Genomic DNA, 21,055 nt, shown 5'->3' on the forward strand with positions numbered 1-21,055 from the left:
TGTGTCTTGGAAGGCTGCAGGGGAGTAAGGAAAGCGGGTAGGGACATGGAGTCCCAGTTCTTAGTGCTGGCATCCTTGGGTAGTCAAGGTCTGTTCAGCCTTAGGAGTTAGGGAGGGGACGCTCTGGCAGGAGTCAGTCTCTTCCTGACATGAAAACCTTGTAATGAGATTGATGATACATGCCTCAGTTCACCAGGCACAGTGCAGCCCAAGCAGAGAGGAGGTCTGTAAGATACACAGGAGTGATAGATTCTACTCAGTGAATCTTAAATGAGTCACCCATTCTCAGTACTGAGCAATGTGTGGGCTACATAGAAGCATAAGATGCAGCCCTAAGTCTTTGGCTCTTTAAAATCTAGCTAAGAGATGTAATGTAACAGGTAGACAAATGCAACTGCAAAAAAGAGATGATTGGAGAAATCAAGAGAAGCTGATTTGAAAAAGTGGAATGTAAGCTGGTTCTTGAAGTGGGAGGATTATATGGATGGCTAGAGAGAACAGGCAGATAATTGTCTACACATAAGCAGAGTGGTAAGTGAGAAAGTACAGGATCTGTTCTAGGAACAGAGAGATTAATCTGACTGAGTGAAGGTTTCGGGTAAGGGAGATTACAGGTGGAAAGATAGGTTGAGATCCGACCATGAATAACCTTGAAAGGTTTTATCCAGCATGCTGCCATTGAAGATTCTAAAATGGAGTTAGGGAAGCAAAGAAAGAGGCGATAATTACCAAAGGCAACCACTGGCAGAAGGCAGCAAATAGTTATTTTTCAGTCTGTTCCAGATATTTGTGGTGGAATTCTTGGGGATGCGGGAAGGTGATATGGTATTCCCCCAAAAGAGTGGAAGTTACCATCCTGGCTCATATTTCAGGTTAAACTAGATAGGTTAAACTAGGAACAACATGCCATGTAACAGAACTGCTCTTCCCCTGGTTACTGTCATGGGCTCTCAGGCTCTTTTCTGCAGACCCAGCGGTCAGGACTTAGGTGAGGTGGAGCCAAAAACCTCAGCTGTCTTCAGTACTGTTTGTTTTCACCCATCACTGTCGTTCCTGGAGTGTCAAGTGGTTCAGAGCAAAACTAGGCACAGAAACAGGGTGGAGCTCCACCCAAGTAACAGAGAAAGTAGTCTGTGTACTTTGAAGGAAGGGTGCTAGGAGAGAAAAGGTTGAGAGCCCTGATTCGCCTAGTGATTTCCTGCCTCTAGGTTGTGTTTTCTTCCCATGTGTTACAATCAAGAGGGCCATTCTCCAAATGCCTGGAAATAATTCCCTAACCTCTGACGTGTACACCTAAGCTACAATGCCTAAAATGTACCTTCAGGGAAGGATCTTTGGAGTTAGGAGGGAGGATGACCCATGTGTGTTGGTTTTTCTCAGAGGCATAAAATTAGGTCTCATAAAGCCCAAAGTGGGGCCTGGAATTCAAAAGGTCCAAGTCATCCCAGAAGGGAGTATGGAGCCAGGAATTCCCTCCGAAGTACTGACCAATTGAACTTTCTGTGATGATAGAAATGTTTTACATCTGTGCTCTCTAATATGGTAGCCACTTAGCTACATGTGATTATCAAGTACTTGAAATATAGCTAGTATGACTGAGGAACTAAGTTTTAAAATTTATTTAATTTTAACTATGTAAAATCTAAATGACCTAGTGGCTGCTACACTGGATGACTAGTGGCTGCTACACTGGATGACTTGGCTCCAGGGTGAAGAGGCTTCTGGTGCACAGGAAGGACTTAGGAGCCAGCCCCTGGAGTCAGACAGAATAACATATATAGAAGACCTAGTTAGCCCACACTCTAGAGTGTATATTCCCATCACTAAAAAAAATTTGAGCATGTACCTCCAATATGTGAATATTTATTTCTAAATTATATCTATGTTCCACTGTTCTAATATATACATTATAAAACATAATATAAAATATTTTAAATAGATGAGATTAAAAAACAAATATAGCAGTTCTAGCATTTTCTTCCCATATCCCAGTGAATATGGAGACTATTGTTGTAGAAATCCCCCATCTTGAACCCCTAGGCTTGTCACTTTCCCATCTCTGGGAAAGGGTTGGAGTAGATTCCGTCTACGATCCATTCCATCCAGAATTCTATGACTGTATGATCTGTTGGCAGCATCTCCTTTGCTGAAATCAGTCAGAACGAGGTCCTGCACATTATCTGTGCAGAAGGTTAACATGGTTCCTACCCTTCAAGAGTTCCCACTGTGAGAGGCAAGGCAAGGGATATTCTTTAGGAATTCCTCAGGGATATGCCTCCAGTCAGTCATACTAATCAGTTCACCTCCTCAGTTGACCAGAGATTATAGATAGAACACAAAAATCCATTGGGTTAGATGCTATCATTATGCCTATTTTCATATGACAAAATTAAAGCCCAGAGGGAGTAACTAACTTGCTAAATCACACAGTAAGAAGTGGCAGAACCTAGGGATTTAAACCTAGATACTGTGATGTCAGACCCAAGCTTTTCAATTTCATACGCTACTACTTCCCTACATAGTACAACTTAATAAAATATAAACTAAGGAACAAAATACTAACAAATGGTATCAGGATCAGAGTTGTGGCAAGACTTCTTGGAAAAAATAAATTATAGGTAAGTTATTTTTTTAAACATTTTTATTACAGAAAAATTCAAACATTAAGTAGAGAGTCCTCACCTAGCTTTAAGGCAATGTTTTGAAGGGGATATGAGATGAGTATTGGCAGGGAGGGCACTGCAGGTAAAGTCAGTGGTCTTTGGGGAGCCTTGATGGTGGGAAGAAATAAGCCTGGTGCAGAGAGCTATGAGGGAGATGATCATTTTGGCTAGTGGGTGTATTTTCAGGAAAAGAGATTCTTTATGGTTTCTTCATGAGGATGTGGGTAAGGGAATGCAGAGCAGCTGAAGTAGGAGGTAACTTGGTTCTCTCTCTCTCTCTCTTCCCCAACCCAGGTTCCCTCGGAACTGCAGGCCGTGTCTGCAGCAAGACATCTAAAGGGACAGATGGCTGTGAAATCATGTGCTGTGGCCGAGGCTATGACACAACTCGAGTCACCCGTGTCACCCAGTGTGAGTGCAAATTCCACTGGTGCTGTGCTGTGCGGTGCAAGGAGTGCAGAAATACTGTGGACATCCATACTTGCAAGGCCCCCAAGAAGGCAGAGTGGCTGGACCAGACCTGAACGTATAAATACCTCACTCATCCCTCCACTTCAAACCTCCTGACTCAGAAGCACAAGATCTTCGCATGCACGCCTTCCTCCACCCTCAACCCTGGGCTGCTCTAGCTTCTATTTAAGGACTTGGAGAGTAATCAGAGGGACTCTAGTGTCCTGACTCTGATTCCTTAGCCCTGGGAGGTTGACAGGGGATGTAAGAATCTGAGCAGCTCCCGGACTACCCCCTCTGGAGGTTAGAAGGGAGAGTGTAAGAGGTGTAGGGGTCTTCAGAGTGGTATGAGTTGCACTAAAGCATGTGGTCAAGGCTCATTTTCCTGTCCCTTGCACTGGCTTCCTGACACTTATTGTGTGTGCAAGAGGAAAGGTACCTGGAGAGAGCTGCTTTTTCTTCCTACCTGGCTGACGGTAGATGAGACATAGATGAAACCACGTATCTCCTCCCCGGGACAGTTTGAGCATACTGCCTGGTACTGCCCCCTCCCCAACCCACCCCCCAACAAAAACAAAACAACAACAACAAAAAAACTTCTTAAGCTACGACCTTCTTTCATTCTTGAGAGTTAGACAAGAGTTAACCATAGTGGACGAGGTTCCATTCATATGCTCATATGTTTATAAACTGCTGTGTTTGTAGGGGAAAACATTATATAACTATACAAACATACATTTTCTTCCAATCTGTACTTTCCATCTATATCAGACAGCGCTGCCTTTTTTGCTCATTTGTTGCTTGTTCAAATTGAGTGGCATGGAGTGGTACCCATGCCTAACAGATCATTAGAATACCCTGGGACATCCCTGAGAAAGAATAATTTAGTAAATCTGCCTAGGCCTTGGGATTTTATTTTTTAAAATTTCCATGCATTATTCTAGGTCAGCCAGGATTCGGAAACACTGAGAAAGGTAAACAATTCATGGAGGGTGGGAGAGGGCACCAGTCCTGATCTTAAGGGCCCATATGAGGCATCAGTGTATACTAGGCAGGTAGAAATTTCTGACTCTGGTGATTTTTAGGAGGGGATCCTAGCCTTTGAAGCTGGGAGCAGAGACCACGGGCTACAGAAGAAGGAGAGCTAGGGCTTTGGGCCAAAGTGGTAAACAGCTTAGAAAGTAGCCTTTCCCCATTTATTCAACAAATCTTTACTAGCTCTCCAAGTCCTGGTGATTATTGTTCACTCCATGTTTAGCTTAAATAAGGGAGCTCTTTCTTTGCTACTACCCGCTGCCTAACGAAGCCTGCAGTGGTGGAGTCTCCAGAGAGAGCAGACTCAGTAAGCTAGAGGGCAGGACACGGAGTCCCCAAAACTGTGATGTCCTATTTTTATGTGACTTGGAACAGTGGTTATCTCTTGCCTGTTGATATTTTTTAAAAGAGTGATATAGAAATTTGCAGTTATGACAGATGTGGGTTGAAATCACAGCTGTTTTTGATATTTTAAACAAAGTACCCAAATTCTCTGAGCCTCTATCTTCTCATCTGTAAAATGAGGGTACTAACCTATCTCAGATATTGAGTTTTAATTATGCCCCAAACTCCAGCCAACAGACACTCTTACCAAAGCCCCTACAGGTCTAGCCCATCATGACTTATCTCAGAACCTTCAATTCAGGACTATATAATATTGACAGCAGGGTATAGATCAAGGGGCTTATACAAGGGATTCTGAATATAGCTCCCCCCTTCCCAAGTTCCTTCCCAACGTCCCCTGGGGTCCTCACATGTTTGTGGAGCAGCTTCACTCTGCACAGGCAGCAGAAGGGAGCCACAGCTCGGGGCCATGGGGGCAGATTTATTTGGATGATAGGACTAATATTTGTGTAACCTGCTGAGACCTGTGTGGGAGAGTTTGGGGTGGTTTTTCTTTCGGCGAGGGGGTTTGCTCCGATTTCACATCCATTAACACAAAACATGAGCTTGTCAGGGCCCTTGTGGTCTGCGGTGAGGGGATTCCTGTGGAGAAACGGGACTGAGTGAGTCAGGCCAGGGGAATGTCTTCCTTACAGAGTGGAGGCCACTGGATAACTGATGAGCCAATGGTGGGATTAAGGAGGGGAAAACAGGAGGGGAAGAGAAGGGCTTCTGACATCTTGAGCTGGGATTAAGAGGAGGAAAAGCCCTAGGGTAGTGGGAAGGTAAGAGGGTCATAGTCTGAACTCAAGAACAGAGTTGAATGAATTTACAAAAGGGTGCCATCTTGTGTGCTGGGCTGCCAGGAAGAGCCTTAGGTCCCACTTAGCCCCTGCTCTCACAAGAACATCCAGGTTACCATGTAAATGATAGGCCTTCCATGGGAAATCAACCCAAGTTAAATCTACCTGTGCTCCATTATCTATTCTTTTCGGTTCTTACCCTGTGGAAGGAAGTGGGCCTCTTCCGGCATCTTATACTGCTCTGTGCTTTCCCCTGAGCTCCAAATTCTAATTCACAAAGACCCAAGTTTTACATTTTCCTATAAATGGTTAAGAGAAGAGGAAGCTGTTCCGAGAGTGAGACGTTTGAAAAGAGAGGTGAAAAGGGAGAGAAAAGAGGTCCATGGAAGCCGCACTACAGGAGCTATGTGGCCCCAAGAAGGAATGATGGCCAATTTTTCCTCTTATTCCTTAGCTTGCCTCTGCATTCCGAATGGCTTTAGACAACTGGCGTCCATTCTGCGCTATACAAACAAACTAATTTATTTGGAACAGGCAGCAAAATGAGAACTTTATTTGGTGTAATCGGGGCTCCATTTAGTTCTGCTGCTACGCACTAGAGCTCTATCCCTCAGATCAGCAGTCTCTTAGCCCCTCTCCTCTCTTCCGGTCCTTCCTAATGGTCCTCATTTCTTTTAACTTTTAATATTTAGGTATAATGCAGGCAGAAAGTGCTACTTGGATACAAAGAACATAAAAGACATTATCTTTCTCCTTTAAAGATCTTAGAATCTTTTGGAGAAGACACATGACTGAAGTTCCTCAGCTGCACAGCCTGAAGCCAGTTTCTCTCATGTAAAAGTAAGGATGCCAGCCTTAACCTCGCCCTGCAGATAAAAGCCAACTTGTATTATTACTAGCCTTGAATAATAGCACTAATCCATACTCTTCCTTAGAGTGATGCTGGAAAAATGTAATCAGGGACTTCAGATTATTTAAAAGAATCAAACATTGCCTGGCCCTGAGGGTCTGTTTGCAAACGTTTTTTAGGTCTGACTCATGACCACTCACTGTCTAATTTCTCTTCCTCCCTGTTGCAGAGAGTAATTTCTTCTCCTTACTCTCACCTCCCTCGGCAAGAACACGAACCACTAAGTCATTGCCAAATTCTCAGACCCACTCATCAAGACATTGGCTTAATATAAGAGAGATAATTAGAATTTTTTTCCCCTCAGCCTTTCTGAGGTTTTATTTAAATGCCCTCAGTGGTCATAGGGCAGAAGCCCAAGGGAGGACGCCAGGGAGAGTATGTTTCTCATCCCTGGGAGGCCGTCAGCCTCTGCTCCTGCAGCCAAATTACAGCACCAGAGAACAATGTGATGCATTCCTCGGCAGGTCGGTGGGACCCTGGGCGCCTGGGCCTGTGGAGAGAGGTGCCAGACACAGAGCTCTCCGTAAGCAATCCTGCAGAGCCGCCCCCTGGGTGCAGAAATGAAATACGGGAGAGCTTCACATTACACAGAGACCTGTAGCTCACACCTAGTTATTGATAGCCTTGGTGAAGGCCTCTGCCCCCACCCTCCACTTAGGAACTGCCTGCTACTACGGGGGTTGGGCATCTTTTAAGCAATGTTCGAAAACATGAGATGCTTCCTTTTCACTCTGCCCTCCCGGTCAACCTGGACACAACCGTGAGAATATACACACACATGAGATGCACATATATGGACATATACATAGCATCTCTCAGGTTGTACAGGAGTTCTAGTCATCTTCCCTCTCGCCAACAATAAAAAAAAGCAACTAGATTGCAATCAAATCCGTCAAAAATCATACCAACAACAGGGGTTCGGCTATAACCAATGAATATTAAAAAGTTGCATTATCAACGTGCAAGCAGCTGTTTGGTTTGGGGACTGGTTCTCCCCTGGGAGGGTAGCAGGAGAAGGAAACAGGAATCAACAGTAGACAATTAGCACCCAAGCAGAGGAGCTGAGACAAGTTCTCACAGCTGGTTCATGCTGGACATAGTACAATTCATGCCCTATGTGCTATGGGTGATAAGGCAGTCTCCTGCGACTACACTAACTAAGCTTTCTATTCATGACCTCTTATTTTTAACTCTTGTTAGTTTAGAAAGCAAGAAAGCTTTGGGTTCCAGAGATGATCTCCATGAGAGAGAAGCACTGAAGAGGAGCAAGCAGTGGTTTTACTAGAGTAAATATGGCATAGCTACTGCAATGAACTGAGCTTTCCCAGAAAATGTTATTCTCTCTGGGTGACTGGCAGGTTTCAGGCAATAGCCCGTAGGATGTTAGTAATATCCCATCTTTGACCCCAAAGGGATAGAAGAAAAGGAGAGTTTATAAGCACATTTTTCCAGTTCCATGGCTTAAACGATCTCTGATCATTCTTCATTTACTTAAGACGTTTTAGTCATCCTGGATTTGAGAAAGCAAGGTATGCATTCTCCCTTTGGCTCCCTAACTCTGAACTATCCTGATTTAAACTTGCCTTTGCTCACTTCCATTCTGCCTATGGGTCTATGAATAGAACGGCTGGACAGGGGAGTTCTTTTTCTTTAAAAGGAACCAAAATCTGGTGACTTTATTTCAATATCACCAGGCCCGACCAAATAGAAAGGCTAAATTAATTGAATAAAAAAGGAATACAGTTTAGTCAACAGCTGTCCTATTTGACTACTTTCAATGTATGGCTTCTCCAAGAATAACTGTGATACTCATATAAAGCTTTTTTATGTACAAAATACTTTAGCATATACGTAATTCTCACACCAACCCTGTGAGGTAGGAATTACACTCACTGTATACAGGTGCCGTTCAGAGAGACTCAGTGATTTGTCTAAGGTCACTTGGATGGTTTTTTTTTTTACATGTACATAAGGCCACGTGGATATTGAGTGGCTCAGCCAGAATGCAAACCTAGGGCTTCTGACTTCAAACCCTGTGTGCTCCTCAAAGACTGAGAATGCCTAGGACCGGAAGTGCCAGAGTCTCAGATCTTCAAAACGGAAATTGATACAAAATATTCTAAGAGGGTACAGCTGAGCAGAATTTACAAAAGGAAAGGCCTAGGCCTTCCCTAAGCTCATCAATAAATCCCCTTTTTGCCACTTCTGTCACAATTATCACCATTACCCAAATGATCACTATACTAAGTAATCCGCATTTAATCAACTCTGGCTCTTAGTTCTATTCCTTTTTTCTTCTTCAGATTAATACTTAAACTTTTGTTTTAGTTTTATCTAGTCCTTTTAAAGTGATGCTAAATGTGTAGACAGAATAGAAGTAGTCATAAGAAACTATGGAAGGAAGTAATTAAGGCTTTGGGCTTTTAAAGTATATATTAGAATTTCCTTTGAGGCTTCACTCTTTTTAAAAATGCTGTCAATCCCTAGGCTAGGAAAGAAAGAGCAGGGAATGAGAGTGCTAAAAAACCATCCGTCCTATCCCAGGCCAGATGCCTCCTTGCGGCCTAGTAAAGGTCTTGGGAACTCTAGCTGAGACAGGCAATTTATCCCCACCAAGGCAAAAAATATCTACCCTGCAGAGAAACCCCTGCAAGGTGAAGCAGACAACAGATTTTCACTTGATCAAAAACTTTTGCTGTGCCCAACCCCTCCTTCCCATCCTCATTCAAAATCTGGATTTCCGTTTAGGTCCAAGACAGTGAGACAAAGCAGCTCCAAGAGATGCTGTGTGCAAGGGAAACCCTTCCCTGTTCAACCCTGGAATGTATTCTGTTAGAGACAGTATAAGCCCTCACAGACTCTACCTATTCCACTCCTGTACCCCGACTGTGAAGGCAGGAGAGAAATCTGCAGGAACACAATGTTCATCAATCATAGACCTGGGATGCTATAGTTTCCTGCTCTGGGCCCCCACCGGAGCTAAGGGAAGAACACCTCATGAAAACAGTCTACCTATAGGCAGGATCTCTTGCAGAGCAAACCTTACTTTTTGGTCCATCGATCTTGGCTCTCACTCCTCTCCCTGCTTCCCACCCCCACTGCCTCCGCATGTGGGCTCAGAAGTCATCATCTAAAGAATTCCATTGCTCACCTCCTGCATAGCAGCACAGCCCCATGAGGCCGCACACCAGATGGAGGGGATAAAAGTACGAGGTCATGGCTTCTAGCAAGAGGCTTTTTCTTAAACTAACCCTGACTCCTAGAAAAGAGGCAGAGCAGGAGAGTGTCGGGTGAGCTGCTGACGACAGCAGCTTCATAGGTCTTGTGTAAAAAGGAAGAAAAAAGCTAACTTGGCTTTCAGTGGAAATTTCTCTAGTCCCATCTCCAGACCTACTCCTGGTCTCACATCTACTTCCTGAAGGTATCTGAGTAGAATGCAGAGAATGTCGAACCAAAGGGTTAAATCTTTCCCAATTGTAGGGATCTCTTCAGCAGGCTGCCACACACATGCTGAGGTAGAGGCCAAGCCCTGAACACATGCCCTGTTTCTCCAGGAATGTAACTATGAAGTAAACGGAAAGGGTATGGAAAGTGGACTAGAACTCAGGGGAAATTGAAAAGGTTGCCAGTAGGCTTTCGAAATATTTGTGTATAATAAAGATAAGGGGAAAGAGGAGAAGCATCACTCCTAGAATCATTACGCTGTCAGGTGACGATACATAAAAGCAATAATTACAAAGAAACAAAACAGTTTAAGTAATGGACTGAGAAGTCTCAGAATAAAGGAATCAGGTGAATGAGATTCATCTACAAGAGGTGGCTTTTGAGTTATATTTTTAGGCTGAGGACATTCAGAGGAAGGCATTCTAAATAGAAGGAACCAGTTTATGCTGAAACTTAGAAGAAAGAATGTGCAAGCAATATATAAGGAATTTCAAGCAAGTACATATTATATACATTGGGGAATACAGAGAAATCAGAATGCTGAGGTCAGGGCTTAAATAATGTGAGGTGACTGACTGCATGTGCCTAGACTGTCAAATGGTTTAAAGTCCCCTATAGAGCCACACAGCATCTTGAGCTATGTCAGTAAACACCAGGACACCTATGGGAAGGCACAGATGAGTCCATTTGTTACACATACAGGGACTAAGCGAGAGCTAGAAAAAACGAGAGAAAGATGGAGAGAGGGAGGGAGAGCGAGCGCGCACACACGCGCTACACTGTAATATGCCTGACGAAATGTGAGGTATCATTAATTACAGTTCCCTGTCATTTCGATTCTGGGCTAAATAAGAGATCAAATACCCTATCCAGAACTGTGATGCATTAATGTAGGCTTACAGGCCCAGAACCTAGCTTAAATCAAGCCAAAGTCTTAAGAAATGAGGATGTAAAAAAGGGAATCATTTAAAATAGAAAATACATGCTTCTTTCACTCACTGCCAATCTTAAATCTGACATTTCCCCTATACCCTATTTGGCATACTAGGCTTCTGTGGCTAGCAGAGGCATCATACCTGAGGCCATAGTGAATAGGAGAGCTTTGCAAATCCGTTCACTATTAAGTCAGAAGATAGTTGTTGTGCACTATAGGCTGCTAGAGAAGCAGCCAAAGACAAGAGACCTGTTCTAATTTCATGACTTTCAATTAGGTCCCTGGCTTCTTGCATTCATTGAAGCTACAACAAAGATATTTATCAGGCTCCTGCCATACTTCCTAAGTGAATTGCCCTGACCTCTGAGGACAAAACCACAAGGGCAACCCTGTTCTTCCACAGCGCTCTCCTGGTGTCACTTTCAAAACAGAATATTGGAATATATATATTTTTATATTTATGAACATTAAATAAGCCAAAAGGTCAACAGTATTCTGTTTCTGCTTTACTTCACTGGCACAATTTGGTGTTGGAAGAGAGGCAGCCACTTAACAGTGACAGCATTTGTTGGTATCATCTTAGTCGTTACCTCCTTTCTTAAGCAGTTTAGAAAAGGTGATTTCTGAAATCCTTCACAATGGAAAAGCTCAAGGGTTTACATTCGACTGTGACACAACTATGAATTCATTAAGAAGCATGTTTCAGGTTGCACTATAATTTCCCTATGTAACACAAACCCATGGAATCTGACATAAGCTGATTGCTCATGCTGGTTATTTTATTTACATTTCTGAATGGAAGGGATTTCAATACTCATAAAATATATCACTGGCTTATTATTTTTCATCTATTCTCCCAGAACAGCTATTATAAAATAGGCATAGAGACAGAAGTCTCAACTTGTATGACTGGTTAAGTAAGCAACCGGGGAAAAGTTATTGCTCAAAAGCAATTTTTAAAAAATTCAATAAGGAGCTTGAGGCCAAACAAGAGATATGGTTACTCTCAATGCTGTCTAAAAGATAAAAGTTTTTTTAAAAAGTTAAATAACTGTGTTCGTTATCTTTGTCCAAGTCCTATAAGAGTATGGGGTAGCTTCCCAGGAACACAGGGGCCCAGGGTTTACTTAAGTCTTTGTCTAGAAATCTAATGTTAGCAGAGTGGGCTCCTTGTGACCCAGAAGTATGAATGTGCCTTTACGGACGGTTTCCCCTGTAAAAAGGTAGAATTGTCCAGGATACAGAAATGATCAGCAAAATTCAGCTTGGAAGAAGGGGGAAAGGACCCTTATTTTAGTGCCTTAACCCAATAAACCTTTCATTGTTTTTTTTTGTTTTGTTTTGTTTTTTAATTAACATGCTATGTGCCTGTTCTCAGAATCAGTGGCCACAAAATGCAGCTTTGACATTAACAGTGGGCTCTGGGAAGTTATGAGTAGCTCTTTCCCAATCTTTCTCACATGTCCACAGAGCCAAGTAATTTTAGTCCTAACACTTGCTATCCTGTTCTGCTTCACAATGACATCACACTGTTTCATTTTCTAAACAAGGATGGCCCTTGGCCCTTATTAATCTGTCATTATTAGGAATGAGAGTATATAAAAGAAGTTTAAAATGTATTAAAGGCTTTTGTCTTATGGCAGCTACTATGTAAATCTGAGGAGAGACATTTCTTATTTAAATTTTAAATTGGGGAGTGCTTCATTTTTTGATAAATTCTAAACAAATACTACCGATTACAAAAATATAAACTTTGCCATTTAGGTATAAAAACAAACGTCCTCCATGTCTCATACTTGAAAAAGAAACAAATGGAGGCCTCTTTCTATTTTCTCCTGATTGATTGAAAGGAATCCTACCAAATAAATTCTTCTAAAAGAAAAAGTCTTCTATGAGTCTAGATTGACTTTTTGGGTCACTATAAATCTATGTGAAACACGTAAAAATAACTCATCAGTCACTTCTAGTCAAATGAATACATATGCAAGGATGTAGTAAACTATTCTTGTGGCAGTCACTTCTGTCTTACACCAATACATCTTTTGCCTGCCTCAAACCCCCTACCACTAAACTATGAGTTACTCGTGAACAGAAATTATATTTTATACTTCATAAAGGTGCCCAATAATTATCTGTTCATTGAATGAATAAGTGAACAAATTCATTAGTATTAACATCTTAATACAATGAATTCAAGGGTCAAAAACTTACAGTATGTTACAGAATAATCATTACAATATTATAGTATGTTATAAAACAATAGTTAACATATTTTTCAATGCTGTGGCTCTTTGAAGACTAAACTGTGAAAATAAATTAAGATAAGCTCTATTGGAGTCCTTCCATTCAATAGCGAATACTCAAAGAAGAATCATTTTAGGGTACTCAGGACTCTGAACTGCATGTTCTAGTGCAGTTTTTTTTCTTTTTTTTTTAAGGCGGTATTACAATAGCTAAAATACACCAAGAACAAATTAATAAGAAAAGTCTACACAGCTAGGGCTTAGCTGAATTAGAATCCCTGGGCTCCCAATAAGGGCTAAATCCCAAAGGGATCACAGTCGATAAATAAAAAATCGAGCTGAATTTTATCAGAGGGCAAAGTTTCAACTTTGAGTACCCCAGCAACCCAGGATGAATTATGTGTAAGATTAGTAAAGAGGCTTCATCCACACCCCAGCCAGAGAACATTCTTCTATCTCACTGTGACTAAAGGAAAAACAGCAATGCACTTGCTTGCCAAGAATAGTTGTGGCTATACTCTAGATAGGAGTCTAACAACACTGAGGGATTAAAATTTAATTGTAAAGCTGCTGCTACCTGGGAGTAAAAGCTGGAACTCTGGCTTCAGAAATAAATTGGGACTCCAGCATACTGAATAGATGAAAACAAGAGCTGGCATGTTACTAAGAGTGTGAGAATCACCCCCATCTTAAATTCTTCCCCAAACTGCTGCTTTTTCTGTACATCACATTGGTAATATGCAAGAATGCTCAATGGGAATATAGCCCTTTTCTACACTTTGAATAGTACATATACATTTCATTTCCAGAATGCTTGAAATTACAGGATGAAGTCAGAGGGTGATTCTATGATCTGAATTTCTCTGAATATCAGTTCTCTTAATTTTGTTGAGCATCATCTGAAGCTGAAACAATTTCTTTTCTTGAAGGTGGCTGTCAAAATGGACCTAAGGAAATCTTAATGTTGTTAAAGAACTAAGAGAGATAATTTTTTTTTCCCCTCAAATTCAGATAGGCATCAACTTTATTGAGGCCTCCTCCGCCTTAAGGAACACACTCAAGTTTCCTACCAACTACTAGAAGTTCCTCTGCTACCTAAAATTCTCACTTTAGCAAAATAAAACAAAACAAAAACCCAAGTTATATCTTAGACTAAAAGTTTATTCTGTTCAGTTAAACTTCCCCCCATAATCCTTCACAAACTAACCCTTTGATTTTGAAAAAATGATGTTGAAACATAAGATATACATTCGTATTTTATATTAAATTTTTTTTTATCATTTCAGAGTCGATCAAATCCCCTTTGAATTATTATGAACCAGTGCCTACTGTTTCTTCAGTTATTACTGTACATTTTAGACAGAGAAGCTGAAGTTCTTTAAACAGTTGTATGAGTGAGTGACATAAACGATCAAACAGTGTTCTTTCTTAAGTGGCTTACTAGCAAAAACAAGAATGAAATTAGAGGGAACCAGACTGAAAGACAGAAAAGCAAATGTGCATTCTTTATTTTAAAGCATCCGAGTTCATCAAATAGGCTTATCCTGTGTAGAGTTCTCCGGGCAGCTTATTGTCTCCTTATGCCTGTGCCTTTGCAGTGAGCATTTCTGCACCCGAAGTACCCTTTCTCCTTTCTGACAATCCGCAGCAGCCTCTTCACTTAAAATTCTTCTTCAAATTAATTTCCTATTAGGAAGACTTCTCTACAAAACTACTTTACTATCACTACTGCATCTTTCTATATCTCCTCAGTATTACTATATTTGGTTTGAAATTTATTCTTTTGTACTTGCTTTGGCGTTAAGCTGTGAAGTAACATATTATTGAAACTGAGCATATATATCATGGCTAAAGGGCTATCTATTGTGCGATTTCAAGTAAATGACCTAACTTTAATAACTCAAACTTCCCCATCTATAACATTGGAAGATCACAATATGCCATCCAATGTCTCTAGTAAGAATAAATAAGAGTATAAGTATAAACTTTATTATACTCTTAATAAAAAGATAACTGAAGTACAAATTATTCTTGGGTTAGAATTATATTAGGCAGTCATACTAATTTAGTTCTTCTGAACATTAGACCTTTGAGTGATGGAGAAAGGAGCTAACTAAATTCCACTCAAGAAAAAAGCTAAAAACTTTTCCTCAAGATTATAATTTTCTTCTGTATCCCAGTATTCTCTCTAGTTAGAGGACTATGCTGAGTCAGCAAAAAATAAAGATTTTTTTTTTTTTTTCTAAAACAAAAATCCATAAGTTTCCTAATGTGAATTCTAGTGTCATTAGTGTAATGAGTTTAGAATCGAATGATTTACATCAGTATCTAGGCACAGCTCTTCTAAAAACTGCTATGTGGCCCACTTGCCCCACATGCTAATGATTAAGCAATAAATATATTAGTAGCAGTTACTGACAGGCTCACCTAACTTTAGCACTGAGACGTCTACTTTGAAGGGAAAAGATGATTAAATACACTGCCAAATAAATTCAGGGAAAGATTTTGTGAACTTCATACTTCACAGACACATGTTAATATGGAAAGAGAGTGCTTTCCACAAACTTTAAAACTGAATTAATCCCTGGAGAAGGGACAGAGACATACATTAAAAAGTACATATCTTTTCTTCTTTTTTTTTTCTTTGAAGAGTTCAGTATTAGCGATTTCACAACTTTCTGTCTGATTTTCTTTGAAGGAGAACAATGAGGATGAAGCTTGAGGAAGCCTGACAGAAAATAGAGAACATCTTTTCTCTTGCTACGAATATCTCAGTTAATAAATAAAATCAAAAGTGGAATATGCCAGACTGCTCAAATAAAGACTGCAACAGCACTAATAACAGAACAAAAATGTAAACATTTTAAAATTTTGACCTGTCAGACAATAGGCTCATTTTATTATCAGGACAGTCTCTGGGTAATAACTCAGATGTATTGCTGTGGAAATGGCAAGGTTACAGAATAATATTTCACAGGAATATAAGCATACGATTCAAATACTTTTAAAAAAACTATATCAGTTTTTATTAACTAAAGAAGTCTCACAGCTTTGAAAAATAGTCTATTTTCAAACAAAGTGAAGAAATTTATTTTAACTGTCGATTTAATTTCTGCATGTGGCCCTATATATCAAAGAGAAATACAATTAGCATAGGTTTTTAGTATTTATAAATCAAGTGGGATGGAGAATATTAAAAAAAAAAATCTTTCACATATGAACAGATTAGGAACCTTTAAAAATGGTATTTATTTTTTCTGTTGGTATATATCAACTTATAGTTATAATTTTCTACAAACTCCCCTAGTTGTGAGGACAATCTTTGCCCTGGAAAAATGATGAGAATACTGGACAAACCTTCTCAAAAATTTTGATCAATATTCAGTAAAAGACATTTGGTATTTATATCTGCTTTTTTTTTTTTAATGTAATTTGGGTAGAAAAATGTTAATTACTTTTGGGCAGGAGCTAAAGACATCCTAGTGAGACATTTTGGAGAGAGGTCTTTCGTTAGTATAACATCTGACCTTCTATATCTTTGGAAATCATGCAACTTGGCTCATGTAGTCCTTAAAGAATTAATCAAGCAGATTGTTAGGCCCCAGTTACAGTGGAGCCAGCCAATTATGAGTTGCTCAGAAATTCATCACTGGCGTGTCCAACCACATTTTCCCACATAAAGATTAGTGGAAATATGTGGAAACAGGGCCCACCCCAGCACAGCTAAAAAATGTGGTCAGTGAAACAAATTTTAACAAAGTTTTGTCTTAGTGAAACGATTTATTTGGGAATCTTTTTGATTCCTGTCTTTACCCATAACACCTTTTCTGCCAACATTGCAAAGGCTGCCATATTTAGTTAAAACCTAACTAGGGTTTTTTAAAATATTGAAACACACTTCTGAATTCAGAGCACTAAAATCACATGCCACAAGCTTGAATTCATCAGTAAGTTAGTGAAACCCCCAAAGACCAACGCCAGTCTTCACTGTTGTGATAACGCCCGCCCAAGGCTTACTGAGAAGAAAGCTTTTCTTGCAAGAGAGAAATGAAAGGGTCCAGAGCAGATGAAGACCGGTTCTCTGAGGGCAGTGCTGCTCTTAAATAAAGAAGCTCCTTTCAGATAAGCAGAATCAGATTCCAGTTCATTTGGTTTGCTGGCTACCCTTACTTTGAACCCTCATATTTAACCCAGCAGGCTTCAAAGCAGGTGAGAAAATGACCCACCACTTAAAAGCAATTTTTCCTTTTTCAGGAATTCTGGCCTTGGAGAATATCAGCTCTAATATCAGCACATTCCACATCTCCAAGGATTTATGCAATTTTTTTTTCATTGCTCTATGTCTAATGTCAGACTAAGTTTTCATCTCAGCCAGGAGAAAAATCAGAAAAAAAAAGTCCTAACTTGCTGAAAATGAAGTTTTATTCCACATAGCTTTACACCGTACAAAAGAAGGGGGACTAAAACCACTAACCATTCTAGTTCATTCCCTTCCATTTATCAGAATCTGATGTACAGTGAATATTCTTAAAAATCATTAACCCTTACTTCCTTCCTCCACAAAAAGCAATTCTTGTTAACAAATGCATTTTAACAAATTCAAATTGGATTTACTCTAGGATGTGAGCTAATACAAAAAGATATTAGATGAAGAGATAATAACAATGGAAGAAATTTAGGAAATTTTCTTAATTTCTTTGCCTTACTAAATAGAAGAACCAATATGTTTCAAAGAAAATTCTTCACTGAGTTCTACTGTATTTGACCATCAAATATCTGACTTAATTGAAAATCCTAACATAGGCAGTTTGAAAACTTACCAATAGGTTCTGTGCTACAAGGCAGTTTGCCAGTGCCTAGAATTTTAAACATTTCTTTGCTTTCTGTGGTCTACATATACGTAATGTACCAGAAATACAGTACCAATAATATTGTTTAAATGACACCAACCACCATTTACACCACAATGTCTACGGGAAATGCGTTTTGAGTTTACTTTTAGGACATAGCTCCTCCACATGTGAGGGGAGTAGGGTTTCCCACAGAGCCGGAGCCGCACTTTGGTGATGATGATAACAATGACAGTGGCAACAACAGCAACACTCAACTAGTTTTTACTACAGCCAGACACAGCTCTAAACACCTGACATACTTTAACTCATTTAACCCTCACAAAAACCTATGAGGTAGTACTATCGCATTTTATAGTGAGGGGGAGAAAAGGTTAAGTAACAAACCCAAGGTTGCATGGCCAATAAGTGTCAGGGCTGGAATTCAAAGCAAAGCAGTCTGGCTCCAGAGCTATGCTCATAACCACTCAGCAATGCTGCCCCTTCCCTACTCTGATAAGGTGGCACCATCCAGGCCTTCTAAATTCTTCTTTTTGGGGGCAGAGTAGAGCAGGGCTTCTCAAGTTTTAGTGTGCACAGAGGGTCACCTGGGGATCTTGTTAAAACACAGATTCAGGAGGTCTGGAGTGGTGTCTGAGGTTCTGCAATTCTAACAAGCTCCTGGGTGATCACAGTGCATAGACCACACTTTATTAAGTGGTAAAGAAGTAGGATTTGCGCCTCTGTTCCTTAGCTGGCTGGCTGGCTGTTGAGGCATTTATACATATCTTTATAAGCTGAAGATTGCCCATACCATAATCATTTCCCATTAATTCTTAAATGGAACCTGCCCTTGGAACTGCTGCACACTAAATATTGGTCTGCAGATACTTTCAGTAAATACTTAGCTTTTAGGAACTTAAAATATACATGTAAAGGCCACAGGGACTGGCTGTAAAAATTTGCTGTCAGGCACATTTTTAACACTATAAACCACCAACTATACAAATATCAAAAGGTAGTAAATAAATGCCTATTTATTGTTCATCAACTAGAATCACAGTAAGTTAATAACTTTTGGTCTAAAAAAGAAGCTTCTACTTTAAAATGTATAATTATTAATTCTCAGCTCTGCTAGAGGAGTGCCAAGGCGCCTGTGCTTTGTAATCTTAAAGGCTCTTCTGGTGCATCAGTGATCTCTTAGATAAAGGCAGAAACTATATTTTTACATCAAAGGATAGAGCAGACAGTGAGTACACTCCACATAAGTTTTAGCCAATACCTCACGGACGTGCACTAGTAACAATTGCTACTCATCTATTCCAGATTCTAGATCTTCTATTTCACTCTATTTCACCTCCTTCCCACTGCTCTGAGAGAAATCCAAGGACTATCTCTTCCATTGCTTGCATATATTTTCCAGTTATTAAATGGATGGGATTCCCTTTCTAGACCATTTTTTTTTCCATGCCTAATTATACAGTAAGGTCATTTCAGTTTGAGATGCACTCACTCCCCAATCAGCACCACTGCAAACAACAGAGTTATGCTATGATCACTCAGCTTCCTTTTACACTAATAGGATAGTCAGTTTCCAATCCAAATATTGATACTCCCTGAACAACAATGGAAAGTCATCCTTCTTGAAGTTTGACCCAAAATCAAATGCAGTCTCAGACCCCTAGGCCTACAGCCAGAGGCAACTTAACACATTCTACAAATGACCTTCAGGGAAAAGGGAAACCAGTGCTCTCACTATGGGTGCCAGAAGAAAACCAACTAATTTTTAAGGCACAAAATAAACTATTTTTTTTTAGGCAGGAAAAGACATTGTGAGGAAACAGAATGGAGTTAGAATGGAGGCATTCAGAAATTACATTACCAAGTAAGGGCTAGTGTTTCTATAGTTCTCAGTACTCTTCTATTTGGGAATATAAAGAACCAGCATTTCCTTTGGGGTTTGAACTCTTATTATCTGGTAAAAATGCAAATATGTACAAGAAAGACACACTTTTTAAAATGCTTGGAGACTTAAAGAACTTATCTTTAAATCTTAATTTTACTTTGAGCCAGTGACATGAATTTATAAGTTCATGTAAAAGAGTACATAATCATGGGATATCTTTTCTAATATCAGTCCTCGTGTATTTCCTGGACCTGGGTCAGGAAATGGGAAAGTAGTTAAAAACTAAAGGGTAAAAATGAAAATAAAGGTCTATACATAGTTCTATCACCCATGGTTGGGGTAGGTCTATAAGAACATGTAGATACAATAACAGGGAGAACCTTTGATAAAGAGGCACATTGTACCCAGGGCAAATGCCCTATCTGTCCCATCTTACCTACTTATTCTCCATCTTAGCTGAACTCTTGAATTTAAAGTTCAGCAAATCCTTAAAACTAATGATTTCATTTAAATGGAAAAATCAAAAGTCTTGTTTACAAAATAGAGAATTTAAGTGCCAAAGAAAATGCATTTAAAAGGACTGAATTATTCTTTAGCTAGTAATGACTGCTATGTTTACCACAAAAAATGATTTACACAGACCAACTTTATGTTATGCCTTTGTATTCTTCAAACTTTTAAGCAACAAATATATAGTTCAAATCACCAAAACCTTATGTTTGACATATTTATGGCAGCAACTTTACAAATCAATTCCTGTAATTTACTAGAACAAATATCTCTTACTGCTCAACTGATTTAGCACAAACACATCAGAGATGGTTTTTTGTGTGTTTTACAAATACTCTACACAAGTCCTTGAGATCATACTTACAGCTTTAGCAAAAACACCCATGATTTCAGGAAACTGGTGTGTGAGAAGAGCTATCATTGCTGTAGAAGAACACAGTCCTGCTGTGAAATGGATGAAAAAAGGAAGCTCCTTCTTTGGGTAAACAGAAACATGATGAAAGGCTGCAAGGGAGAAAAGGTAGAAACAGATTTTATTTCCAAATACAGTGTAAGCCAGTTTTAATATTTTCAAATGAAATCTATTTTTCAAAACTAAAAAGGAAAATAATTAAAAAAAAAAAAAAAAAGAACAAGAAGTCTCTAGTGAAGCAAGGTAGAAGAAAATTATCCATTATTTATTCCAGCATCAACAGCATACCTATATATCCAGATGACTGTGCTGGGGACCAGGAATAGGATAGCATCATGGGAAAGAACATTAATTGTAAAGTCATGCTGAGGTGGTTTTGAAAAAGAGCTTTGTCACTTACTAGCTGTGTGATCTTGAATAAGTTGCTAAACCCTCTATTAGTTGCTATGGAGTTGTTATGATGAACACTGTAAGCCCTTAATAAATGTGAGTTATAGTTCTTGCTCTTTGGGAGTTCAGAGACCAGTACAGC

General features: G+C 39.7%; 2 protein-coding genes across 9 annotated transcripts in view; one reads left to right on the top strand and one right to left on the bottom strand.

Moving 5' to 3' along the window:
• The window catches only part of WNT2B (Wnt family member 2B), a 13,442-nt gene extending 8,797 nt beyond the window's left edge, over positions 1 to 4,645 (top strand). For all 4 annotated transcript variants that reach the window (XM_006919646.3, XM_025038461.1, XM_015595577.2 and 1 more), the window contains one exon: positions 2,958 to 4,645. In XM_006919646.3, coding sequence (XP_006919708.1) covers positions 2,958 to 3,187 — 230 coding nt within the window. In that variant the 3' untranslated portion in view covers positions 3,188 to 4,645. The remainder of the gene's footprint in view (positions 1 to 2,957) is intronic.
• Positions 1 to 21,055, bottom strand: part of ST7L (suppression of tumorigenicity 7 like) — a 101,972-nt gene that overhangs the window by 20,405 nt on the left and 60,512 nt on the right. For 4 of the 5 annotated variants that reach the window (XM_025038460.1, XM_025038459.1, XM_006919645.2 and 1 more), the window contains 2 exons: positions 20,476 to 20,615; positions 17 to 1,753 (listed from right to left, as the gene is read on the bottom strand). In XM_025038460.1, coding sequence (XP_024894228.1) covers positions 1,685 to 1,753; positions 20,476 to 20,615 — 209 coding nt within the window. In that variant the 3' untranslated portion in view covers positions 17 to 1,684. Of the gene's footprint in view, positions 1 to 16; positions 1,754 to 20,475; positions 20,616 to 21,055 lie in introns of those variants that run through there. The other variant, XM_025038458.1, reaches the window with a different exon arrangement.

The sequence above is a fragment of the Pteropus alecto genome, unplaced genomic scaffold, assembly GCF_000325575.1.
Source record: "Pteropus alecto unplaced genomic scaffold, ASM32557v1 scaffold106, whole genome shotgun sequence".
In the NCBI taxonomy this organism is placed as follows: domain Eukaryota; kingdom Metazoa; phylum Chordata; class Mammalia; order Chiroptera; family Pteropodidae; genus Pteropus; species Pteropus alecto.